We start from the raw sequence: 24,955 nt of genomic DNA, 5'->3' as shown, positions 1-24,955 counted from the left end.
TGGCCACGTATTGTCTTCAGACAACACCCGTTTTTGTGCAGGTGAGTCGATCAAAATCATGTGCACAGCACTATAGTGGCAAAAGTGTTTTTTTAAGTGCAACTGGTCACGTGGCCATAATACCGCACGTGTTTTCAACCATTCTTGTTAGCAGTCATTAACAAAAAAAGAAAAACACAAGAAAACAAAAATCTTTACGGCCATTTGTCATGCCACGCCTTTCAAATGTGCATTGAACGTGCCATCGGCATGTTGCAGACGGGAACGTCCGTAGCTGAAGTCGCAAGGACGATGGGTTGTAGTCGACGGACTGTTTATGATTTACAGACGCGTCTACAGCAAACGGGTACCACCGCTGATCGCCCTCGGCCAGGTCGACCATGTGCCGTCACATGCAGAGGATCGTCAGATTGTCTTACGTCACCTCCGTAACCGATTTTTGACGGCTCTATCAACCAGAAATGAACTGTTTAGGGGGAGACTGAGTGCGCAAACTGTTCGAAACCGTCTGAGAACTGCTCATCTCCAAGCACGACGGCCATACTGCGGGCCGATTCTGACTCAATTACACAAACGTCAACGTCAATTGTGGGCACAGCGACACTTACGATGGACTCTTCAGTGATTAATCCCGATTTAATCTTCGATTTGCTGATGGTAGGGCGAGAGTCTGGAGGCGCCGTTATGAGCGTTACGCCCAGTGTTGTGTACAGGAAGTTGACAGATTTCGAAGCGGAAGGGACATGGTGTGGGGTGCTTTCTGTGGCAACGCACGTTCCAGGCTTCTTGTCATCCGTGGCAACCTCAACGCTGCTTCTTACCGCGACCATTTACTGGAACCAGAACTTCTGTCTTTTATGGCAGCACATGGACCCGGTTTGATCTTCCAACACGACAATGCCACACACAGCAAGTTTGACAAGGAATTTCCTTCAGAATGCGGGAGTCAACGTCATGGACTGGCCGTCAAGGTCTCCCGACCTCAATCCCATCGAACACGTCTGGGATGCTCTTGGCAGAAGTCTGCGCACTCTCCAGATCCAACCACAGAATTTGCAAGATCTTGGCACCATTTTGCAGCAACAATGGCGTCGTCTTCCTAATCATGTGTTCACAAGCATTACAAGGTCCATGCGGAGGCGTTGTGTGGCAGTTGTCAACGCACATGGTGGCCATACACGCTACTGAACTTGTGTGCCATCAGATTCTCGTGCTTGGGACTTATGATTTAAACTGTTGATGTTATTACCGAATACCGTAGGTGCTTGGAACAAATTATGGTTAGTATATCAGTATATCATTATGAATACAGGAGATACATCAATATGGGTCATTGTTTATTCTCCAATACATCGCCCCAATACAGCGGTTCTTATTTCCCAACCACGTGGCCGTTGTGGTGTCCATCTCCATTTTGCGGCGGTGTCGGGGTAAAGACAGGGAACCGACACACCTTCATGCACTCGTCTTCCGTCTTGAAGTTGTTAGAGTTGCCTCCGCATCCGCTGTAGGGGAAGATGAGGCACTCGCTCTGGAATGTGTCGAAGTAGAACCGGCTCTCGGCACCGTGGCAGTTACCGCTCACCGGCGGCAACAAACACACTAAAGAATAGCACATAGTGTTGGTTACAGTGTTAAAACTACCTTTAAACACGTTTTATTATTACATGTTGTGCTTCCAAAATAACAAATTGCAAACGTTCCAAGGATCCGTAATTTTTTGTTTTCTAAACTAATCATAGGCAAATATCCCTCACGTAACTAATGTTTCAACCACCATGTACATTGTAAAATTAGTTAACACCTTCAAATCACATTTTGCAGTAATCTTGATTTTTCCTATTTAATTCAATTTACGTTGGGTTTGGACCCCCCCCCCCCACCCCCACCCCCCACCCCCCCCATTATCATTGGCTTTATAACCGGGGAATTTTGCACTTCGGAAATCCGTTTTGAGTAAAACATGGCATTATAACCAGGGTGACATTATAACGAGGGGCATTATAACCAGAGAGGACTACTTTGCATGACGTTTCAGCCTTTTTTCAGCTCTTTCGCGGTTGTCTGTAAGTAATCGATTCTGGGTTAGACAAACCAGTGGTTGATATTATGAGACACACCCCACTTTGTCGGGGTACGATGACAGGTAATCAACCAATAGCCTCAAGATCCATTTTTAGTCGAAGTTTACTACAATTATTGGTATCTAGGGATTAACTCTAACCCGTGTCCCAACGCGGATCATTCTTTGTAAGTTAGTTTGTAATTACATTATAATGCACAAAAATACGAGGCATAAGGTAATCCAGAGATATTATATATTGTGTAATATTTATTATTTCTCTTGTTAGGCCATAATAAATATATATGCCTTGGTTGGTATATGCTCCTTAATCTGTATTTAACAAAAAACTTATCCATAAATAGCCTTTTTCAATAGGTGTACGAGACTGGAGGTACGGACATTGTATTCCAAAACGTTTAGCCTAAAACGGTTAGCTATTTTGGAAAAGAATATCATTTTAAAAATCATGTGCAATAATAACGTGCTTTTTCGATGTTCGGGAATTTCTTTCTTACAATGATTTCAGCACAAGATCTTGCACCACGTTTTACCTAAAAACATTAGATTATTTAAGATGGGACTCACAGATAACACATGTAGCCATTGTTTTACCTACTAACACTAGATTATTTAAGATGGGACTCACAGATAACACGTGTAGCCATTGTTTTACCTACTAACACTAGATTATTTAAGATGGGACTCACAGATAACACATGTAGCCATTGTTTTACCTACTAACACTAGATTATTTAAGAGGGGACGAACAGATAACACATACAGCTGTCGTTTTACCAACTAACACTAGATTATATAAGAGGGGACTCACAGATAACACATGCAGCTGTCGTTTTACCAACTAACACTAGATTATTTAAGAGGGGACGAACAGATAACACATGTAGCTGTATCAGATAATATCATTCTTAAAACAATCGAGGTTTAAGACGTATTTCACCCAGTAAAGTAACTTTGGAAACAGCAAATGACTACATACATTTACGCGGTTAGCAAACCTCCCCCTTATTTATATAGAGTTCCAGATGATTTACAGCCATGTTGTTTGTTTATCGAAACATCGTCATATCGGGAACTGCCTCCGTGGTCAAAAGACGTTAAAAGATAGTATTCGTTGTCAACCTGTTTGTCCAACCAAACAACATCTACGTCATTGACGTTTAACTGAAAGTTGACTTTGACAATATACACACTACTGGTTCATGCTATAGACAGCGAACGCTCCCAGTCAGCTGGGGAGCATTCAAGATAAAGATTCAGCAGCCAAGTGCACATGTCACCTGGTAATTCTCACATTGACTTACTTTCAGTAGGATGACGGTAATTTAACTAACGTCTTTGATTAGAACGCCCATCTTACCTATATCTGAAAACGAAAACAAATCATATAACTACAAATTTATGAATCGTGTTGACTTTCTAATCAAAAATACATGTTAACTGTTTATGAGCCACGTTTCAGCGATCGTAACATTGTGTACAATATTTTCGAATATCTTCCAAAATAAGAATCGATCAGAAAGATCGATACAGGTCAACAACATATAACCGTTCTGTTATCCATGGTTTCTTCTTATTTCTCTTATCTAGCAATACGGATCAATAAAAATACATGGAAACAATTGAACAGTTTCACCTTAGTTGTAACGAGTCTGACCCAGAATCCCGTTATGGTTACATATTTCTATTATTGTAACATATATGTGTCAAATCCTTGACCGTTTCACAGTTATCAGATTGTAAGATATTTTAATCATGTAAAATCTAAACATGTAATGTAAAATTATAGCCAAAACGTTCCTATTTTCTTTATGTTGCGAATGACTGTGTACAGTTTAAACACAGCACGGAGCATATGACATCCGACTCACTCAATACCATCAAAACCACTTACCATAACTGTCGATTCGCGACACACAACTGAATACGACCAATACGGCGACTGTGGACGCCCAGACTTGGTTCATGATTGGCGTTGGCGTACGTGAACGCGACTGTACGGGAACAGTAGGACAGCCAGGTGTGTTGTGTAACAATCAGTTGTGTTGTGCTGCATGTCGTCCCACAGGCGCGATAAACTACAGGCTAGGCACATCCTGACATGGTCTGTCTGGCGACAGTGTATAGATAACGAACTAGAGCCCCACATTGGTGAGAAACCAGTATCTGTCCTGTCGCCCTGCGTGACTCTCATGGAGCTGGCAATCTGTCCTGTCGTAGAGTATGACTTACCTGGTGCTGGTAAACTGTCCTGTCGTTATGGAGCTGGCAATCTGTCCTGTCGTAGAGTATGACTTCCCTGATGCTGGTAAACTGTCCTGTCGTTATGGAGCTGGCAATCTGTCCTGTCGAAGAATATGACTTTCCTGGTGCTGGTAAACTGTCCTAACGTCATGTGTGACATTCATGGTGTTTTGTGTGTGCTCTTTCGTAGAGTGTGACTCTCGTGGTTATTGGTGTCTGCCCTTTCGAAGAGTGTGACTCTCGTGGTGTTTGGTGTCTGTCCTGTCGAAGAGTGCGACTCTCGTGGTGTTTGGTGTCTGTCCTGTCGTAGAGTGTGACTCTCGTGGTGTTTGGTGTCTGTCCTGTCGTAGAGTGTGACTCTCGTGGTGTTTGGTGTCTGTCCTGGCGTAGAGTGACATATGGTGTTTGAAGTCTGTCCTTTCGTAGAGTGTGACTCTCATAGTGTTTAGTGTCTGTCCTTTCGTAGAGTGTGACTGTTATAGTGTTTAGTGTCTGTCACGTCGTCATGTGTGGCTCATTGTATTCTCATAGTGTTTGGTGTCTGTCCCGTCGTAGATTGTGACTCATATAGTAATTGGTGTCTGTCCTGTCGTCATGCGTGACTCATTGTGTTCTCATGGTGTCTGATGTCTGTCCTGTCGTAGAGTGTGACTCTCATGGTGTCTGGTGTCTGTCCTGTCGTAGAGTGTGACTCTCATGGTGTCTGGTGTCTGTCCTGTCGTAGAGTGTGACTCTCATGGTGTCTGGTGTCTGTCCTGTCGTAGAGTGTGACTCTCATGGTGCTGGGCAACACCTTAAGCATACTACGTTTAAGAACAAACATCCCACGATTGCCAGAGGTTGTTAAATGCTGAACAAAAACGTTAGGGATCATGAATATTTTGGTGACTTTGTTGTGAAGACACATACTGATGATATAAAAATATCCTTCCAATTATTCATGATCCCCAACTTATTTGTTCAGCGCATATTGTAATTGAGGTGGTTGAAGCAGTCGTAAATGCGTTGAAGGAAAGAATGCGATGTCTCCATAGCTTGATTTGATCAGCAGTCGTAAATGCGTTGAAGGAAAGAATGCTATGTCTCCATAGCTTGATTTGATTAGCAGTCGTAAATGCGTTGAAGGAAAGAATGCGATGTCTCCATAGCTTGATTTGATTAGCAGTCGTAAATGCGTTGAAGGAAAGAATGCGATGTCTCCATAGCTTGATTTGATCAGCAGTCGTAAATGCGTTGAAGGAAAGAATGCGATGTCTCCATAGCTTGATTTGATCAGCAGTCGTAAATGCGTTGAAGGAAAGAATGCGATGTCTCCATAGCTTGATTTGATTAGCAGTCGTAAATGCGTTGAAGGAAAGAATGCGATGTCTCCATAGCTTGATTTGATTATAATATGTCTATAAAGGCCAAATATGCATGAAATACGTGAAAATGGGTGTGTATTAGATTATCCTACTGTGTGGTGGAAAGTCCGAAGAGATGCATGTTGTGCTTGTGGACATTTCAATTCTTGAATGTGCTGCAATATATTGGTGTCGTCACAGTTCGACTCACCGAACTCTGTCCTCACCGTGGGCTTTCTTACTGAAAGTGTTAAGGCGGACAAAATCGATAATGATCAATGTTTTTATCACGTAGTAAATAAATCAACGTAATTTGTATAAAAGTGTTTTTTTCATCTCGTTCACATACACTTACACACATACATACTTTTAAATTAAATTTTGTATATTCCCGTGCATCACGCTATTGACAACTGCAACTCACTGTGCACATAGGACGGATTTAAAATTAACGCCACAGCTCCTCAATTCCAGGAAACATGTGTCACCATTAATAAAGAAGACGTCAATATTTATGGCCACGGCTGAAAGAGAACACCTAAGAGCAATCAATACATCTGAAAACTGTTCATTCAGGTGGTAAGTTTAGGATGTGCTCTGTACATGAAGCATGGGTAGCATGAGTAGCTCAAGAACATTCTGGCAATGTTGATCCGGCATCGTTTCACGTGTATTTTGGTGGTTTCGACTGTGGTCATCATTGTCGTTGCTGTACAAAGGACAACACGTGGCTACAAAAGACACAACACAGAAGAACATGTGGATATCAATCAGTTTTCAAAAGGAGAAAATATTTTAACACTGGACTCGAAACGTAACTCGGGGCAGTCATGTGTGTACCCTGCCCATGAACCAGGTGGTGCTTCGTGTCCACAGAATCATCTTCGTGAGTCATCTTTGTTTCTCTCCGGGTAATGAATGAATGAATGAATGAATGAATGAATGAATGAATGTCTTTATTTCCTCCAGATAAATCCGAAGATTCTCAAAACATCAAGATTGTGTAATTATATAATCAAATAACACAATAATCAAATATATATACACACATATATACATATCAATGTCCCGCATATTTACAGGCTATAAACAGTGAGAAATATTGGTAAGGTTACCACACATTGTTTAGGATATGCTTAATTTGATATAAATACTTTGAAAATTCAATAATTGTGAAATGCCACGTTATTTCATCAATGTCATTGTTGTCTGCACCAAGAAAGAATGCTAACATATCATGGTCTTCCATCATCTCTATTTTAACATACATTTCAACGTCAAGATTATCAATTAGAGTTGAAAAGAATAAATCTCTCTCTAAAAGTAGACATTCACAGTTCAAGATGACATGGTGATAAAAATCACGAGCAAAAGTATTACATTTTGTACATTCTTTTAATATTTTGCTTCTGGATCCAATCCTTATTACATACTGTATTTCTTCTCTCAATTCTGGATATAACATTACAATGATGGATAACACATGAGGAGTAAGTGTTGTGTGAATTTTAGAATATCGAGATAGGTCTGCTCTACATGATAGTTTATATCATCTTTGTTTCTCTCCGGGTAAGGTATCCGCTTTACTTAAGCTAACGAACAGTATTTTAGCCATGTCACGACTTCTCACCTTTGTGTGGTGAGGAAAGCCAAAGGTGTGTACGAGTTGCGCCACTTTGGATTCAAACACCAACATTGGGGGCACGGGTGGCCCAGTTGTCTAAGGCGCCGCGATTCGCTGTGCAGAGTTGCGTCCCTTGGACACGCCAGAAACCTATGATTGTGGGTTCGAATCCCGTTTCGCCCCAATTATGTTTCTAGGTTTGCCATCACCATACCCGTTGGTATACAGTAGCAGTACCTACACGTTGAAAACATTACAATTAATTTAGTTTGGGAACTAGAACTGTCAAGCCTGAGATATATTTGTGAGCTGATTTTGTCGGAGCTCAACAAAAACAAGTTATGAGTGAGAATTATTCTTTGATGACTGAACACTATCACTGATTTCGTATTGTTGTCTGCATATTTACGTGTGTTAATGATTAAATAATCAGGTCGGCTACGTGGATTTACATAGTGTACCGGCTTTTACTTTTATTGCTCTATGACGCAGAGACTGTTGAAATCATTTTTTTAATAAAATCCTGCGTAACATGTGGTTATCATGATGTAAATTTCAACATAACTGTACAGTGTCGGCTCAAAATAACCTTTAAACACTTCAAAAAGTATAAATATATATTTGTAATAGAGATTCTTTGAAAATAATAATTCCTAAGGCATTTCTGTATATCGGAAATTGTATCGGTGCTTTTCTTTAGGTGAGAAACGACGAATACTAAATGAATCGCTACCATGGATTGAACTTGAGACGACCTTGAATGCGTCCAAGACACTTCTCCCCGGGGGATACCACCAACCGCTTGGATGTGCCTCACCACAGCGACTTGCCATAATAATTCCCTACAGAGACAGAGAGGTGAACCTGAAGATCCTCCTCAACAACCTCCACAGAGTGCTCCAGAAACAACAGGCGGAATATGTCATCTTTGTGGTGGAGCAGGTTTGTTTTGTTTGTTTGTTGTTTAACGCCGCACTCAGCAATATTCCAGCTATATGATGGCGGTCTGTAAATAATCGAGTCTGGACCAGACAATCCAGTGATTAATATCATGAGCATCGATCCAAGCAATTGGGATCGATGACACGCATCAACCAAGTCAGCGAGCCTGACCACCCGATCCCGTTAGTCGCCTCTTACGACAAGCATAGTCGCCTGATACGGCAAGCATGAGTTGCTGAAGACCTATTCTACCCCGGATCTTCACGGGTGTGTTGACAGTACACCTCAAAACATAGAAATAGACAGTCGCCCCCTTGTAATTTGTTATGAATACCGCAGTTATTTGTTAAATTTCAAGATTAGTGTTAGAGAATTTTATTTCAGTAAATCTGCTATCGTGTCACTTGATGTTCGGGCCCATCACTTGATTGGTCAAGACACGATTGTTTACAGGTCGCGGTCGTAAGGCAGCGTGCTGACGTGCAGAGTCAGGCAACAAACAAACATTTATTTTTTATGCGTGAGTGGCGGGGGTTACCGGTAGGGCAGGATATGCTTACCTTTTTCGCAAATGCCTATTGTCATTATGGACTTGCAGGGATCCATTCATGTATGTTATATCTGCCTTACGCTCAATGGATTCTGTTTCGGCGGATAAACGTTGGATTGGAAGGCCGGAAATATCACTGTAGATGAATATCTTGATTGACAAATGTATTTTTTGCTTACAAAACATAATGTCAAATTGTCCTCAGATCTCCACGCAGACAGGGGTCGTATCGGAGTAAAAGATCTGATTAAATGAGTTTGGTTAGCGCTAAGTCTGTTGTAAGCCTATGCTGAAGAATGGGAGTTACGATCTTCTCAGAGGTAAGGCTAGTGTTCAAATAAAAAAATTCCGTACATCCATTCAGCATAACATCACGCAAATCTTACAAAACGAAATATTTATCGACATTGTAACAGGAACGTTAATTAAATCGATATTTAGGAGGAACTAATTTACTGAGCGCATGACACAACAAAACTGTCGTTGGCAATACGTCTCCTTGCGCTCACCTTCGAAAATGTGCATGATATTGGGTGCCGCGAAACCGATCAATGGTTTCGATGTACTCCAATAATGATGGTTCATTTTACGAAAGGGATGGCCACATGTTCAAGCCCATTTCTCAGAAAATAAACAAACAACAGGAAATATCACAAATTTAATTCTTTATCACAGTTCCTAATCTTACTTGTAATTTGTAGTTATGCGTATCTATAAAATACAAATAATCAAAATTAGAAAAGACGTACATACTGTTTGGCCCCTATACAAGATAGTGTCAACTCGCTGAGGTAGTGACAAGAGAGCTCAAACATGTGCGAGATTTTAGATATGCAGCTTAGCTGGGATGGAAAAAGTTGTTTACTGTCACAGTGGAATTACATATGTGAAAGAGGCTATGGGAATTAGCAGAAGAATTAACCTGGAATGTATCTCCTAGTTCAGGGGCCATCTCAGAACGGTTTTCAGCTTCAACAGCTGTTGTGAGTAATAAAAATAACAAAATTAGGTGGGTGTATGAAAGTCATAACTATTATAGAGTTGCAATAAATGTTTTTTACTCTGTTAAAAAATGATTTTCTCTTCTTTTCCCTTTGGCCTAGCCCAAGAAAATTACATCATTTATGATTATGATTGTGTAATTAATGAAAAAAGGTAAATTTCATTTACCTTCAAATTCTTGAATTATCTCAGAAAATGTCTCGTCGTCCCAATCACTTAATATTTCATCGAAATCTCCGATGTGGAAGTCAGGGTAAATTTCCATCTGTTCCTCCATGTTGATGATTTCAAAAATAGTTCCATTTATTAATGTATACATACACGGTGATGAGACCCCAAAAATTCAGCGATTTTATGCTCATTCGACAACGCTTTTTAACCAATCAGATCAGAGAACATACCTACTTTTATGTTACAATTTGTATTACTAGGCACTACACACTTTCTTGTTAACTTGGAACATTATTCCGATTTTCAGCAAAGCACGATTTCTTCTGTTTACAACATATTTAATCTACTACAAACAGAAGAACGTAATGTTTTGGTGTCCTTTAAAGTGACGTTTGAATTCACACGGATTACATGTAGGAGTGTAATTGGGTATTTCCTGTCATCAGCAATACTTCATTTTTTCATGTCGAAATGTAGGGTAATTCACGTATAGAAAGAACAATGATCAGTTTCTTGATGTAAACAAGCAGTCATGTTACAACTATTAAAACGAGAGTTGGGGCATCAGCTGAGCTACCATTGTACACACACGCCCAACCCACGCAGGCCTGAGTGAACAGTCTGTTTATTAGACAGCCATATAATAATATATGTGACCAGTCAGCAATAGAATGTTTACAATCAGTTATTAGAGCATGTTGACAATCAGTTATAGTGGAGGATATATGTGAAGGACATTAGGTGAACATGATATGGAATCATTACACTAGATGCACACAGTTCAGTAAGAATAATAATTTACCAGTGGATTGTATGCAACGAATGTTTACGTGGTACGGGTGATTTGATAAGGGTGGATGATAAACAGCTGTAGATACAGATAGAGATATTAACGTCTTATATGTGTTTACCTAACTCTATCTGACCTGGGGCGGTCGGGTAGCCTAGTGGTTAAAGCGTTCGCACGCCACCCCGAAGACCCGGGTTCGATTCCAGACATGGGTACAATGTGTGAAGCCCGTTTCTGGTGTCCCCCGCCGTGATATTGCTGGAAATATTGCACCATGAATGATGCGGGTCCTGTCTGATATGCGTTATCGGGTTGACCGTTGACAGTCTAAAGATAATGGAACGTGGTCGTTAGTTGTAAATATTCCCTTCTTTCACAATTTCCAATTCTTAATATGTGGCATTAAATATTTACGTGATAAAATATTTGTCAAATTTTGTCCATTTTCCCCATGTTAATACAACCAACGGAGGCATCGACTTGTACCATATGTTGCCGTGTTTGTTCAGGAGAACAGTTGGCTTGCCTTTCACAGGCGCGTGTCACTGGCCGCTCAGCCTTTCACGTACGCATTCTATTTCCTATGATGATCACCAATATCCGTTCATAATCAGCAGCGACTTCTCAGAACCCTCCAATATCTTACGACCGCCTCCGTGAACAATGATCAGTTTCTTGATGTAAACAAGCAGTCACACGCCCAACCCACGCAGGCCTGAGTGAACAGTCTGTTTATTAGACAGCCATATAATAATATATATGACCAGTCAGCAATAGAATGTTTACAATCAGTTATTAGAGCATGTTGACAATCAGTTATAGTGGAGGATATATGTGAAGGACATTAGGTGAACATGATATGGAATCATTATACTAGATGCACACTGCATTAGTCACAATACATTTTCCAAGGTACACAGCGCAATACTTCAGTTTACATATGACTGAATCTGGTATACCCGACCCACTCTAACTAACTTCTTTGATAGGCATTTAGAAGTTGGAATAAAAATTATGGATGAACAACTTCTTTATTACAATTAAGAGCGACGTTTCGGTGTAGGTTCTAACACCGTTATCTTGCTTGATAACGGTGTTAGAACCTACACCAAAATGTATTAGTTAGAGCGTAAGGATAAGAGTTTATGGATGAACAACTTCTTTATTACAATTAAGAGCGACGTTTCGGTGTAGGTTCTAACACCGTTATCTTGCTTGATAACGGTGTTAGAACCTACACCAAAATGTATTAGTTAGAGCGTAAGGATAAGAATTTATGGATGAACAACTTCTTTATTACAATTAAGAGCGACGTTTAGGTGTAGGTTCTAACACCGTTATCTTGCTTGATAACGGTGTTAGAACCTACACCAAAATGTATTAGTTAGAGTGTAAGGATAAGAATTTATGGATGAACAACTCCTTTATTACAATTAAGAGCGACGTTTAGGTGTAGGTTCTAACACCGTTATCTTGCTTAATAACGGTGTTAGAACCTACACCAAAATGAATTAGTTAGAGTGTAAGGATAAGAATTTATGGATGAATAACTTCTTTATTACAATTAAGAGCGACGTTTAGGTGTAGGTTCTAACACCGTTATCTTGCTTGATAACGGTGTTAGAACCTACACCAAAATGTATTAGTTAGAGTGTAAGGATAAGAATTTATGGATGAACAACTTCTTTATTACAAATAAGAGCGACGTTTAGGTGTAGGTTCTAACACCGTTATCTTGCTTAATAACGGTGTTAGAACCTACACCAAAATGAATTAGTTAAAGTGTAAGGATAAGAATTTATGGATGAACAACTTCTTTATTACAATTAAGAGCGACGTTTAGGTGTAGGTTCTAACACCGTTATCTTGCTTGATAACGGTGTTAGAACCTACACCAAAATGTATTAGTTAGAGTGTAAGGATAAGAATTTATGGATGAACAACTTCTTTATTACAATTAAGAGCGACGTTTAGGTGTAGGTTCTAACACCGTTATCTTGCTTAATAACGGTGTTAGAACCTACACCAAAATGAATTAGTTAGAGTGTAAGGATAAGAATTTATGGATGAACAACTTCTTTATTACAATTAAGAGCGACGTTTAGGTGTAGGTTCTAACACCGTTATCTTGCTTGATAACGGTGTTAGAACCTACACCAAAATGTATTAGTTAGAGCGTAAGGATAAGAGTTTATGGATGAACAACTTCTTTATTACAATTAAGAGCGACGTTTCGGTGTAGGTTCTAACACCGTTATCTTGCTTGATAACGGTGTTAGAACCTACACCAAAATGTATTAGTTAGAGTGTAAGGATAAGAATTTATGGTTGAACAACTTCTTTATTACAAATAAGAGCGACGTTTAGGTGTAGGTTCTAACACCGTTATCTTGCTTGATAACGGTGTTAGAACCTACACCAAAACGTCGCTCTTAATCCATAAATTCTTATCCTTACACTCTAACTAATACATTACCCGAGTGAGCATTCACGCAGTATACAGTCAGTTCAGCCATAATACATAGTCCAACCTAATACAGTTATACAGTTTACATAATTGGCATTATCTATCACTGATACACAGAAGTAGTACAATGGGAACATCTAAGATATATACACAATTATGAAACTTAGTTACCAATTAAACGTGCAGGTATTACCAAGGGTAATAGCATATAGCTAAGAATTAACATAGTACAAGATAGTAACCTTTCTTACCTGAGCGAATAAACTCTCAGTTTATTAGACAGCCACATAATGATTTGTGACTGTCTGTCGTCCGTATTTATACCTATTCTAGCTGCTACAGATATTCACATCGACAGATTAAACTGACGATAAAGTCGTTTTTGCGAACTTTAGTGGTGCTATCTGGAAAGAATTATATAATGTAGTTTGACCGAGGCATTGATGATAAAGGTGTTTTTGAGTGAAGTTCAGTAAGAATAATAGTTTATCAGTGGATTGTATGCAACGAATGTTTACGTGGTACGGGTGATTTGTTAAGGGTGGATGATAAACAGCTGTAGATACAGATAGAGATATTAACGTCTTATATGTGTTTGTCTAACTCTATGTGACCAGGGGCGGTCGGGTAGCCTACTTGTTAAAGCGTTCGCACGCCACCCCGAAGACCCGGGTTCGATTCCAGACATGGGTACAATGTGTGAAGCCCGTTTCTGGTGTCCCCCGCCGTGATATTGCTGGAATATTGCACCATGAATGATGCGGGTCCTGTCTGATATGCGTTATCGGGTTGACCGTTGGCAGTCTAAAGATAATGGAACGTGGTCGTTAGTTGTAAATATTCCCTTCTTTCACAATGTCCAATTCTTAATATGTGGCATTAAATATTTACGTGATAAAATATTTGTCAAATTTTGTCCATTTTCCCCATGTTAATACAACCAACGGAGGCATCGACTTGTACCATATGTTGCCGTGTTTGTTCAGGAGAACAGTTGGCTTGCCTTTCACAGGCGCGTGCCACTGGCCGCTCAGCCTTTCACGTACGCATTCTATTTCCTATGATGATCACCAATATCCGTTCATAATCAGCAGCCTTCTCAGAACCCTCCGATATCTTACGACCGCCTCTGTGGTCTAGTGGTAGAGCGTCCGCCCGGAAAGCGGAAGGTACAGGGTTCGATCCCCGGCCGCGTCATACCAAAAGACGTTAAAAGATGGTACTTTAAGCTGCTAAAACAAGGACTGGTCAGCTCGCAGTCAGTATACTGTGTCTGAGTTGGGTATTCTTGTTAATCTGCGGCATGATATCTCAGTGGGCTATCACTATAAATCGGCATCAGTCCGAACTAGTACAAGCAGCCACACACACACGTGTATGCACGTCGCTGTATAAGTGCAATAATCTTGGACGCGACGTTAAACCCAATTTCACCTCACCTCACCGATATCTTACACAAAACAAGAAGGACCGGTTCTGTTATGTTCATGAATACCCTCATGGAACATTCATTGAATACACATTGGGTCATCATAAATTTAGAAGTGTGTGAAGTCAGTCCATGTCTTTTTCAGTTATTTTGATGAGGTGGTAGTCCAATAGCGATCGTTTCATAACGAGAAATGATTACAATTACAGAAGATATACATAATAGAACTACAATAATGTTTTCACATATATTGCAGGAAAACGGTACACCTTTCAACAGAGGATTGATTAAAAACATTGGGTACCTTGAAGCCAAGGCTCGTTGTCATTTTGACTGTTTCACGTTCCATGATGTCGACTTGGTGCCTGAGAGTGAGAGGAATACCTACTGGTGTGGGACAAATGCTGTGCATCACGCTCGAAAACTCGACATATGGAAATATAGGTACACCCAACTCTGTACCACGCTCTCTACCTACACTGAAGAAGTGAGCCACGTACAATCATAGGCTTACCATGTGTAGAGGGCAGGGCATTTGCTTATCAAGTGTATCAACTCATTAACGGTCAGAATGCTTTGTCTACTATAATGCATAATAATAACATTTTTCGTTGTTTAACGCCGCACTCAGCAATATTCCAGCTATATGACGGCGGTCTGTAAATAATCGAGTCTGAACCAGACAATCCAGTGATTGACATCATGAACATCGATCCTCGCAATTGGGATCGATGACAAGCTTCAACCAACTCAGCGAGCCTGAGCACCCGATCCTGTAGGTTGCCTCTTACGACAAGCATAGTCGCCTTTTACGGCAAGCGTGGGTTGCTGAAGACCTAATCTACCCCGGATCTTCACGGGTCGCATAATAATAAAAGCAACAAAACGCTTTCCATATTCTTAAGAAATCCCTGCTAAAAGCGGGTCGATTGTACGATTCCGACTGTATCGTGCGCATGATAAACCTTGTTTTGAAGGCATTTTACCCCCGACAAAATAAAAACAACAACATACTTTAATAAAACAAGGGATGCTTTTTCGGCACAATATTAAGCTACAAATTTAGTATATGTGTAGAACGTTTGCGAATTTAGGTCTGGTCAACTTGCAGGCTTGTAGAAGAGGCTTAAGGGACAGCACTCTGTTTAACGATTGTGTGTAAAGGAAAGATCGATATATTTATAATGAAAGAGACGTTTGCACTGTGTAAACGGTTACTATATTTCTTATTAATTTCGTTAGCGTGAATTACCTTAAATTTACATTTCAGGGTAATATACACCTACCTCTTTGGTGGGGTAATCACCTTCAACGAGACGTTTTTTTCCACCGTCAATGGTTACTCTAACTTGTTCTTCATGTGGGGAGCGGAAGACGATGACCTGTTTCACAGGTAAGACGTTTCACAAGGAATGTTTCTGTTCAGGAGAAAACACGCCTCTGGGGTTGAAAATGTAAAACTCAAGCGGGAGGGTTTTTTTAGACCCCGACGATTACATTTTGTACTACAAACCGAGGAAATGTGTTTGTTTCGGAATTACAAACCGGTGAAATAATATTCAATAATATTTGCTTCGTATCATGCATAAAAGTGCGTTAAGATAGTCTAAAGAAACGCCCGTAAAATTTATATTGTCAGGAAATATTCGCTAAAGTTATTTACCATCTAGTGGAAGGTCAGGCCTATATTGTATTGTTTAGTTCAACCCCCCCCACCCCAACCCCCCACCCCCACCCCCACCCCCACCCCCACCCCCACAGCTGTTGGTGTTTGTGTTCGATGCGAGTGATGAGAAGCGGAATGCTGATTTACGATGTAAATATTCCAGCACCAGTGCCGGTTTTTTCACGTCGGTCTGTAAATAATCGTCTGGAAAATGCACACCCTTACTAGGCGTTGATAACACGGACAACTGTCCACTTCGTCGAATCACAGTGGCAAACAATCAGCCTAATCATACATTGTATGATCTGGTAGTTAAAGCGTTCGTCATGCCAAAGTGTTGCCGTGGAGTCCATCCTTGATGTCTCCGCCGTGATATTGCTGGAATAGTGCTAAAAGCGGCGTAAAACAATACTCATTCATTACTCGATTCCTAGGAAATCATATCCATTTCTACATCAATACTCGTATAATACAAAGCGGCGTAAAACAATACTCATTCATTACTCGATTCCTAGGAAATCATATCCGTTTCTAAATCAATACTCGTATAACACATTGACATACACACGCCTTTTCAGAGTGCGGAAGAAACATTTGAAGTTTGAAGTCAGCAAAGACCCTCGTTACACTGCACTGAAGCATAACAAAGAAACAAGACATCCTGAAGAAAAGTACGTAGAGTTGTGTCCGCCACGCTGTGGAACACACACACTAAACACACACACCCATGGACGTGTATGTGTGTGGCTATTTATCCTTCTTTACTCATCTACATTAAATAAGTTTAGTCCAGTTCGAATTAATGACCCTAAACATAGCCATCGATTCATGTCAAACACATCACAGACAAGTCTGTGGGACGTTACTGTGATGGAGATTGTGACATCAATTCACAAACGCAAAGTCGATCAACAATCGAGGAGGATAAAAAAGACGCCTCGTCAATATCATAAGACTGCGGTGTTGTCTGTGGTGTTGATAATAATAATCATAATATATTCTTATTAGGGGGATTCTTTACCTTGCGGAATGAACAATTTACGCAACACAGTGATGTAGTGTTACAGACATGTTTTTCCATTGAAAAGTATTCCAAAAAGGCGTAAAAGGTGTATAAAGAATGTATGAACATCATTTCAAGCAGACTGATATTAAGTACAGTTAACTATGGTTATAACGAACTCAAAGGGACTACTAATATTAGTTCGTTATAACTGTAGTTCGTTATAAGCATATATACATCATAACTACAGCAAATAGTCGGGACCAGAAAAGTAAGTTCGTTATATCTGTCAGTTCGTTATAAACGTGTTCGTTATAACCGTAGTTTACTGTAACTTCAAATAGTTGTTAGTTGGCGCAAAACTAAGTAGATGTAATTATATTACATTGAAATTGTTCAAATGTATGATAATATCTTCAATCACGTAAAATGAATTCAACAATTTAGGTTTGATTTGTTTTGTATTTTCAGGATAAAAATCTATACAAACAGCACTCAGAGGATGGACACGGACGGGCTCAGCGGCATGGGAAGGCTGTACAGAGTTATATCTGTGGACTACAAGCCACTTTACACTCGAATATATGTATCTATTAATCAAACAGAAATATATACTCAGCTAAGGCATCATGGCATAAATTTGTAAATACCAATTAATATTGATAAATTTGTTTGAAAAGAAGTGACATTCCTCTTGTTCCGGACCGAATCCTTCTTCTCTAACCCGTACAATACACACGGCATACAGTCTGATGAGCGTTCGGATGAATGTGTTTACATATTAAAGCACATTGTCAGATGTCTTTATTGAGCGGAAGTTCTCTGTTTACACTAATGATGAAGACCTCCTTTTGACTTGGGCGGTGGGGTAGCCTAGTGGTTAGAGCGTTCGCTCGTCACGCTGAACACCCGGGTTTGATTCCGGACATGGGTTCAATGTGTGAAGCCCATTTCTGGTGTCCCCCGCCGTGATATTGCTGGAACATTGCTAAAAGCGGCGTAAAACCAAACTCACTCACTTGTAATCTTACAGTTCAACAAATCACAATTAGGAGCAACTTTTGGGTGTAGGTTCTAACCTGTTATCAAGCACAAGGCACAAGTTTATACTCAGGTAGGAGGCAGTGTTTATACTCTAGAGTAGATCAAGATGTAGTTACACTGGACAGGAGAACTTCTTTGAGAGGCATTTAGAAGTTGGAGTACTAAGTAAGGATAGGATGTATTGATGAACAACTTCTTTATCACAATTAAGAAAATTTACACCGAAACGTCGCTCTTAATTGTAATAAAGAAGTTGTTCATCCAAAAATCCTATCCTTACTTGGATTGGAGAAGCCTGTTATGTACATAAAGGGTAAACATTTAGACCTTTGTAGTCGGTCAAAGACTAGATATTTCTAGCTTAACCCTTTTGTTTATATCAATGTACATGAATGTGACGTTGCACATGCAGACCTGAAGAGAATGGGACTGCACCGAGTACTCAAAGTGACATCGCATAACAGTCAGTCTGTGAAAATGAATGAATGTTGCGGTCCTGCTTGTTCACGTGAAAACGCATCAGCGTATAACACTGACACCGTGGCAAATAGTAACTTGGGACCAAAATGAACCATGACGCGAAAGTGCTTAACTTACATTTTGATTTCATGGGAAATTGAGCCGCCTCCATGGTCTTATTGTAGAGCGTCCGCCCGGAGAACGGAAGGTCCGGGGTTCGATTCGCGGCCGCGTCATACCAAAAGACGTTAAAAGATGGTACTTTTTGTTACCCTGTCTGGCGCTCGGCATTAAGGGGCTAAAACAAGGACTGGTCGGCTCGGAGTCAGTATACTGTGTCTGAGTGGTGTATTCATGTTAAACTGCGGCATGGTATCTCAGTGAGCTAGCACTATAAATCGGCATCAGTCCGGACTAGTACAAGCAGACACACACACACACACATACACGTGCATGCACGTCGCTATATAAGTGCAATAATCTTGGACGCGACGTTAAACCCAATTTCACCTCACCTCACCTCATGGGGATCGGAACTGAATATTCATCTTATTTGTTTTTCATGAAGAAATAATATTTTGTATTTAACAATGTCATAATAACTACAGCTGTATGTGAGCTGTAGCTATCTAGGGATGATATGGAAACATTTTCTACATAATCATACTTATTGTTGCTGATTAAAGAGTTAATGTTTGCAGATGTGGTGAAGTTTAACATATACGCAAAATCTATTAAGGCTGTAGAGTAGCCTGTTCCTCACTATTTAAAATATAGTATTTATACAATATATCTTACGAACAGCTTCTGACAGAACTGGGGACTTTTATCTATATACTGGTTAAACCGCCACAATCAGATTAATGTTTGCGTACTATACAGGTTGTGAGCTAGACGAACGCTTACTCTCTGAAAATATATAATTTAAGTTGAAAAGGGGTCCCAGTAATATGAAAGATAGACTTGCTTAACTGAGAACTATAGCATCACAGTAAGGTCTGACCGGAATTGAGATACGATGACATATATCAACCAAGTCAGTGAGCCTCGCCACCCAGTCCCGTTACTCGACTCTTACGACAGGCATAGTCGTCTCTTACGACAAACATGGGATGCTGAAGACCTGTTCTATCCCGGACCTTCCCGGTTCAGCTGTAGGGGTTTCAGGACGGTTCAGCTGTAGGGGTTTCAGGAGGATACCATGTGCTTCAATATTCCATTGTGTGGTAAGTCAAACCTCATGTTGTGGTTCCGACGTATAAAGAACTGCTTAGTTAATGGAGTATTTCAATGAGTATGGGTCATATATACTTGATCCGCCCGTGAATATTGTCCGACGTCATGTGCGTGTGTGCGTTCACGTGTATGCGGTTGTGTGTTTCTGTTGTTAACATTACTATTATTGTCAAGCATAATTGTTTTTTTGGTAAACACACAGTATTACGAAATCGGGCCCCACGCTTGCAGACAGACAGACAGACAGTTTATTTGGGTCTCACCTCATGTCGAGCAATATATACATAAAATAATATACATCTACATGTATTATCAAAGAACACAAGCCATTCTAAAAGAATTGCGAGAGACCATATATAAAACAGGTTATACAAAATATATTTAAAACAGCATTCCCTGAAATAAAATAGAATACATAATAATATCAGGAATATAAAAGCGCTCATCGCCGGGTTAAAATTAAATACAAGGTTTTGGCCGAAATTAAAACAAAGCCAGTAAATGACAGTAAAACACACATCTTATCACTATCAGACAGAGAGTTGTATTGCGGTAATAGTAGCGCTGCGTTCTGCTCTAGCTTGTAATTCAGGGTCTGAATATACTGCACAATGTAAACAAACAGGAAGTGACGTCAGGAGAAGAAACGTATTTCTTCTGCTGATAATTATTATTTTGTGGTGTGTATTAACTACTGCGTGTCTCATCTTCGATGCAGTTGTCACAAAAGGGGCATAACCGTTGTTGAATGGACAGTCCTTGCACGTGGCTGACTTCGCGTAGAAAGTTGGTATGACAGGGTTAGTTGATGACTGAATAAGGCGTCATCGGCATTGTCTGTGGACACGTTCCACGAGCAAAACAACTGTAGCTGCAAACAGACCAATAAGAATTGAGTAAAATGCAGACTGTACATCAACAAGGGTGACAACTTGGCCCTTTGTCTTTGCCGGCTGTGAACACTTGTCCTTCGGCCACCATGCTTGTTTGAGGCGATCAATGACACCCGTGTTGACCAACTGCAGGATTCTGGAAGTAAATAGGTGAGATGAATAGGGTTTAACGTCGCGTAAGATTATTGCACTTATGTGGAGACGTGCATGCAAGTGTGTGTGTGTGTGTGTGTGTGTGTGTGTGTGTGTGTGTGTGTGTGTGTGTGTGTGAGCTTGTACTATTTCGGACTGATGCCGATTAGCCCACTGAGATACCATGTCGCAATTTAACATGAATACAGTATACGGACACGAGCCAACCAGTCCTTGTTTTTGCCTCTTAATGCCGAGCGCCAGACATGGTAACAACAAGTACCATCTTTTAACGTCTTTTGGTATGACGCGACCGGGGATCGAACCCCGGACCTTCCGCTCTCCTGGCAGACGTTCTACCACTAGACCACGGAGGCGGTCCCTGGAAGTAAATAAGCAGTGTTACTTCTTCTTCATAGTGTCTTCTTGACTACAGTGTCATGTCACAACATGATACGATCATATTTACTTTAGGTAATGACGAAAGTAGTCAGAACAATAAACAGGACTTGAAAAGAAACAGAGCTGTGTGTGTGCCACGAAAAGACGTTAAAAGGCGGTACTTGTTGTTACCCAGCTCGGTGCTCAGGATATTGGGGACAACACAAGTTCCGGACGGTGAGCCAGTATGCTGTGTCTGAGTGGGATATCCATGTTAAATAAAGCATGGCATCTCAGTTGGCTAGCGCTATAAAACCGCAATTCGTTTGGGCAAGTACACACGTGCACGCACGTCGCTAAATAAGAGCGACAATCTTGAACGCGGCTTTAAACACCACCTCACCTTCGGTGTTTGGGATTAATGATTGTACTTACATGTCGGCAACAATCTCCTTGTATGGAGAACCGTTAGGAAACGCAATGCTGTATGTAACAGGGTAAAGATTATCTTTGAGCATGCGCAGTTGGCAGTTACGACTCCTCCAGTAGTTGGAGAGCGGGCGTCCTCCTATAAAGGCATAGTCCTCTGTTAATAGTCTCTTCAGGTGCACGTCTTGATGCGGACTTAGAATATCTGGATCGGATTTACTGAATCTCTGTATACCTTCAAGAAGGAGCTTGTGAACGGTCAGGTTGGACATCTAACAAAAGACATAATTCGAGGAATACATGTACGTTTTTCACTGTTTTGAGTACAAATTAGTGACTTAAAATAAGCTAAAACATTTCGCAGAAAGCATTTCAATTGCGACAAGAAACACAAACATCATATCATACCGCATGTGAACATAATAGGTTCCATGACACGTGATAATCATTCACGATGTTTACTGTTATTTGTTTCTCTTTGTCTAATACCTGAGTCAGCAATATTCGAGCCAGCAATCATGGCGGCCTGTAAATAATCGAGTCTAGACCTACAAGTAATTGATATTATGAGCAACGACTTACGTCGTCGGGTGCGTTCGCTATACACTCAGAGGAACCGTGAAGATCCGTGGTCGAATAGGTTTTCAGCAACTCGCGCTTGCCGTAAAAGGCGACTATGCTTGTCGTAAGAGGCAACTAACGGGATCGGGTCGTCATGCTCGCTGACTTGGTTGATGCATGTCATCGATCCCAATTGCGTGGATTGATGCTCATGATGTCAATCACTGGATTGTCTGGTCCAGACCTGATTATTTACAGACCGCCGTCATATAGCTGGAATATTGCTGAGCGCGGCGTTAAACAACAAACAAACAAACAAACAATTTAAACTCAGACACCAGATCCATTACGTACGCTTTTTTTTATTTTAGTAATCTGTTGCAAATACCTTGAACAGTGTCAGAAAGCTGCCTCCACTGACACAACCCCATTTGAAATTAGTCTGGGTTACCATCTCCAGTGCAGTCTCAAATGGAGGCGACTGGGCGTTGGCGGTGAGGAAGGCGACGAGGTTACCAGAGAACACAGCGGTCATGAGGCACGTTAGTACCCACCAGCAGCCAAGCAAAACACGACTGCGGCCATGCCGAAACATCTGCCCATTGCCTGTACAAGCGGAACAGCCATCCAGTAAAACTAGTCAAAAAATTTGGTTAAAGGCGGACTAAGCTCAGACAAATTGGCAATCCCAGGAAGTATTATTCAAGTCATTGTAATACTGCATTCTCTGCCTGCTGCTTCAAATTTCAGGTGATCGTAGCATAAAACTGGTCAAAACATTTAGTTAAAGGCGGACTAGGCTCAGACAAATTGGCAATCCCAGGAAATATTATTCAAGTCATTCTAATACTGCATTGTCTGCCTGCTTCAAATTTCATGATGTATATCAGTCTGACAGGGAACAATCACCCAAAGTACATTGAAACAATGTCTCAGTTTCACAAATCGCAAGGCCTAGATTTAGTCTGGAAATGGGCATCACACCATGGAGCAAAGGCTCTCTGGATGTTAAAAAAATTGTAAAAATCGTGTTATATGGTGAAATAAATTGATCGAAAGAACATAAAAGATTCAGCTCCAATAATTTAATACAATACTGGTACTTGCAATATATTTATGCTACGATCACCTTTTAACTAAGTTGGACATGTGCGGTCAGTCATCAGTACTTCATCTAATGAACGCGTAAAAGAATTTATGATCCCAAAGGAGACATCGCTTGGGTGAGATCAAGCGATCTCTACATTGCAGATGTCGCTGCATTGTGACGTCATCGTTACCATGAGGCCACAATAAAATGACATCACTAATGGCTCTTCTACTGAACCTGTTAGCAGTATCTTTTACACTTAAGACACTGCTTATTACCGTCTACAAACTGAACAAGTTGGAAGAATGATGTTGGATGATAAATTAAATCTCACCCTCGTGTCTTTGGATATCAAATATATCAACACTCTTTGATAAAAATGGAAAAACTCCGAGACTTGAGGAGGCGTTTTGCCACTTTTAACGACTTGTGTTGATATATTTGATACCAGAAGACACGAGGGTGAGATTCTCCATATTCCTCATACCAGAAATGCACAAAATGCACACCTCCATACACACAGAAACAATTTTGGTGCAGTTAAACAAAGGAATCTGAGGGTTGTGACTACAGTCAGTCTCTGTAGTGACATCAACTACGGTGGTTTCCAGGCATAGAACACAAACATTGAAACGCGCCCACAACAATTTTAACACATGGAATAAGAAACAATAACTTCAATTAGTGGCCTACTCACCTTGACGAAATGGTACTCCAAACATATACCAGAAGATATCAACTCTCTTACACGTCTTTCTCGTCCTTGTTGAGGTCATTGAATTCTTACAATCCCAGAGATCAATAGCAAGGGCCATCATAAACACCACGATAAAGGCCAGTGATAAGCACACGTATACCTCCCACTTAAAGGGAGACGTGAACGTCCAGATCTTCCTTGTGTTATCTGTAGAATCCCTGACAATAATGCTGGTTGCGTCGATCGTGAACGGGAAAGCAAAATCTACAATTCTTTCTCGTTCGTACGTTATGCTTATATCCGTGATTGCCATCTCCACTGCCTGTCAGAAAATGCATAAGTGACAAACTACATGAAAACTGCAAAAGAAAGTATACACTTGAAAATTGGATTTCACCAGAAATTTACTAACGTTATGAAAACGTTACAATGCGGAAAACAGTCCCGAAACACTCCAAACTTAAGGTCCGAATCACGACTATGTTACCCGTATCAAATACATCACTGTTGAATAACCATTTCTTGTTTGTTTATTTTTTTATCCACCATCATACATGGGTGTATTTTTCTTTTACAGGGTATTTTATACCCACGTTGCGAATTTAGTCTGTTTTGTTCCCAAGTGTTGTGATCTGATTATAAAAAAACATAATTTAAGCTACGTTGATTGTGACAATTATGACAAAGAAATAATAAACCTGTCGGAATTTTCATACATA

General features: G+C 40.4%; 2 protein-coding genes across 3 annotated transcripts; one reads left to right on the top strand and one right to left on the bottom strand.

Moving 5' to 3' along the window:
- Positions 1–4,266: 4,266 nt before the first annotated feature.
- On the top strand, positions 4,267–17,960 carry LOC139443290 (beta-1,4-N-acetylgalactosaminyltransferase bre-4-like). 2 transcript variants are annotated; one of them, XM_071224265.1, is made up of 7 exons: positions 4,267–4,324; positions 6,145–6,556; positions 7,995–8,236; positions 14,902–15,089; positions 15,916–16,038; positions 16,890–16,982; positions 17,786–17,960. In XM_071224265.1, the coding sequence occupies exons 2-7, from the start codon at positions 6,316–6,318 to the stop codon at positions 17,958–17,960; spliced, it is 1,062 nt and encodes a 353-aa protein (XP_071080366.1). In that variant the 5' UTR covers positions 4,267–4,324; positions 6,145–6,315. The 2 variants fall into 2 exon arrangements, with proteins under 2 accessions (XP_071080366.1, XP_071080365.1); XM_071224264.1 differs by lacking the exon at positions 4,267–4,324 and having other exon boundaries at positions 6,112–6,556.
- A 3,930-nt stretch (positions 17,961–21,890) lies between these two features.
- Positions 21,891–22,984, bottom strand: LOC139443394 (glutamate receptor ionotropic, kainate 3-like). The gene is made up of 2 exons (XM_071224383.1): positions 22,838–22,984; positions 21,891–22,160 (listed from the first exon to the last, which is right to left on the bottom strand). Exons 1-2 carry the CDS (start codon positions 22,982–22,984, stop codon positions 21,891–21,893), a joined length of 417 nt encoding a protein of 138 aa, XP_071080484.1.
- Positions 22,985–24,955: the final 1,971 nt, after the last annotated feature.

This window comes from Haliotis cracherodii, unplaced genomic scaffold (assembly GCF_022045235.1).
Source record: "Haliotis cracherodii isolate W230 unplaced genomic scaffold, xgHalCrac1.p SCAF_5, whole genome shotgun sequence".
Taxonomy (NCBI): Eukaryota; Metazoa; Mollusca; class Gastropoda; order Lepetellida; family Haliotidae; genus Haliotis; species Haliotis cracherodii.
This window is presented reverse-complemented; position numbering and strand designations above follow the sequence as displayed.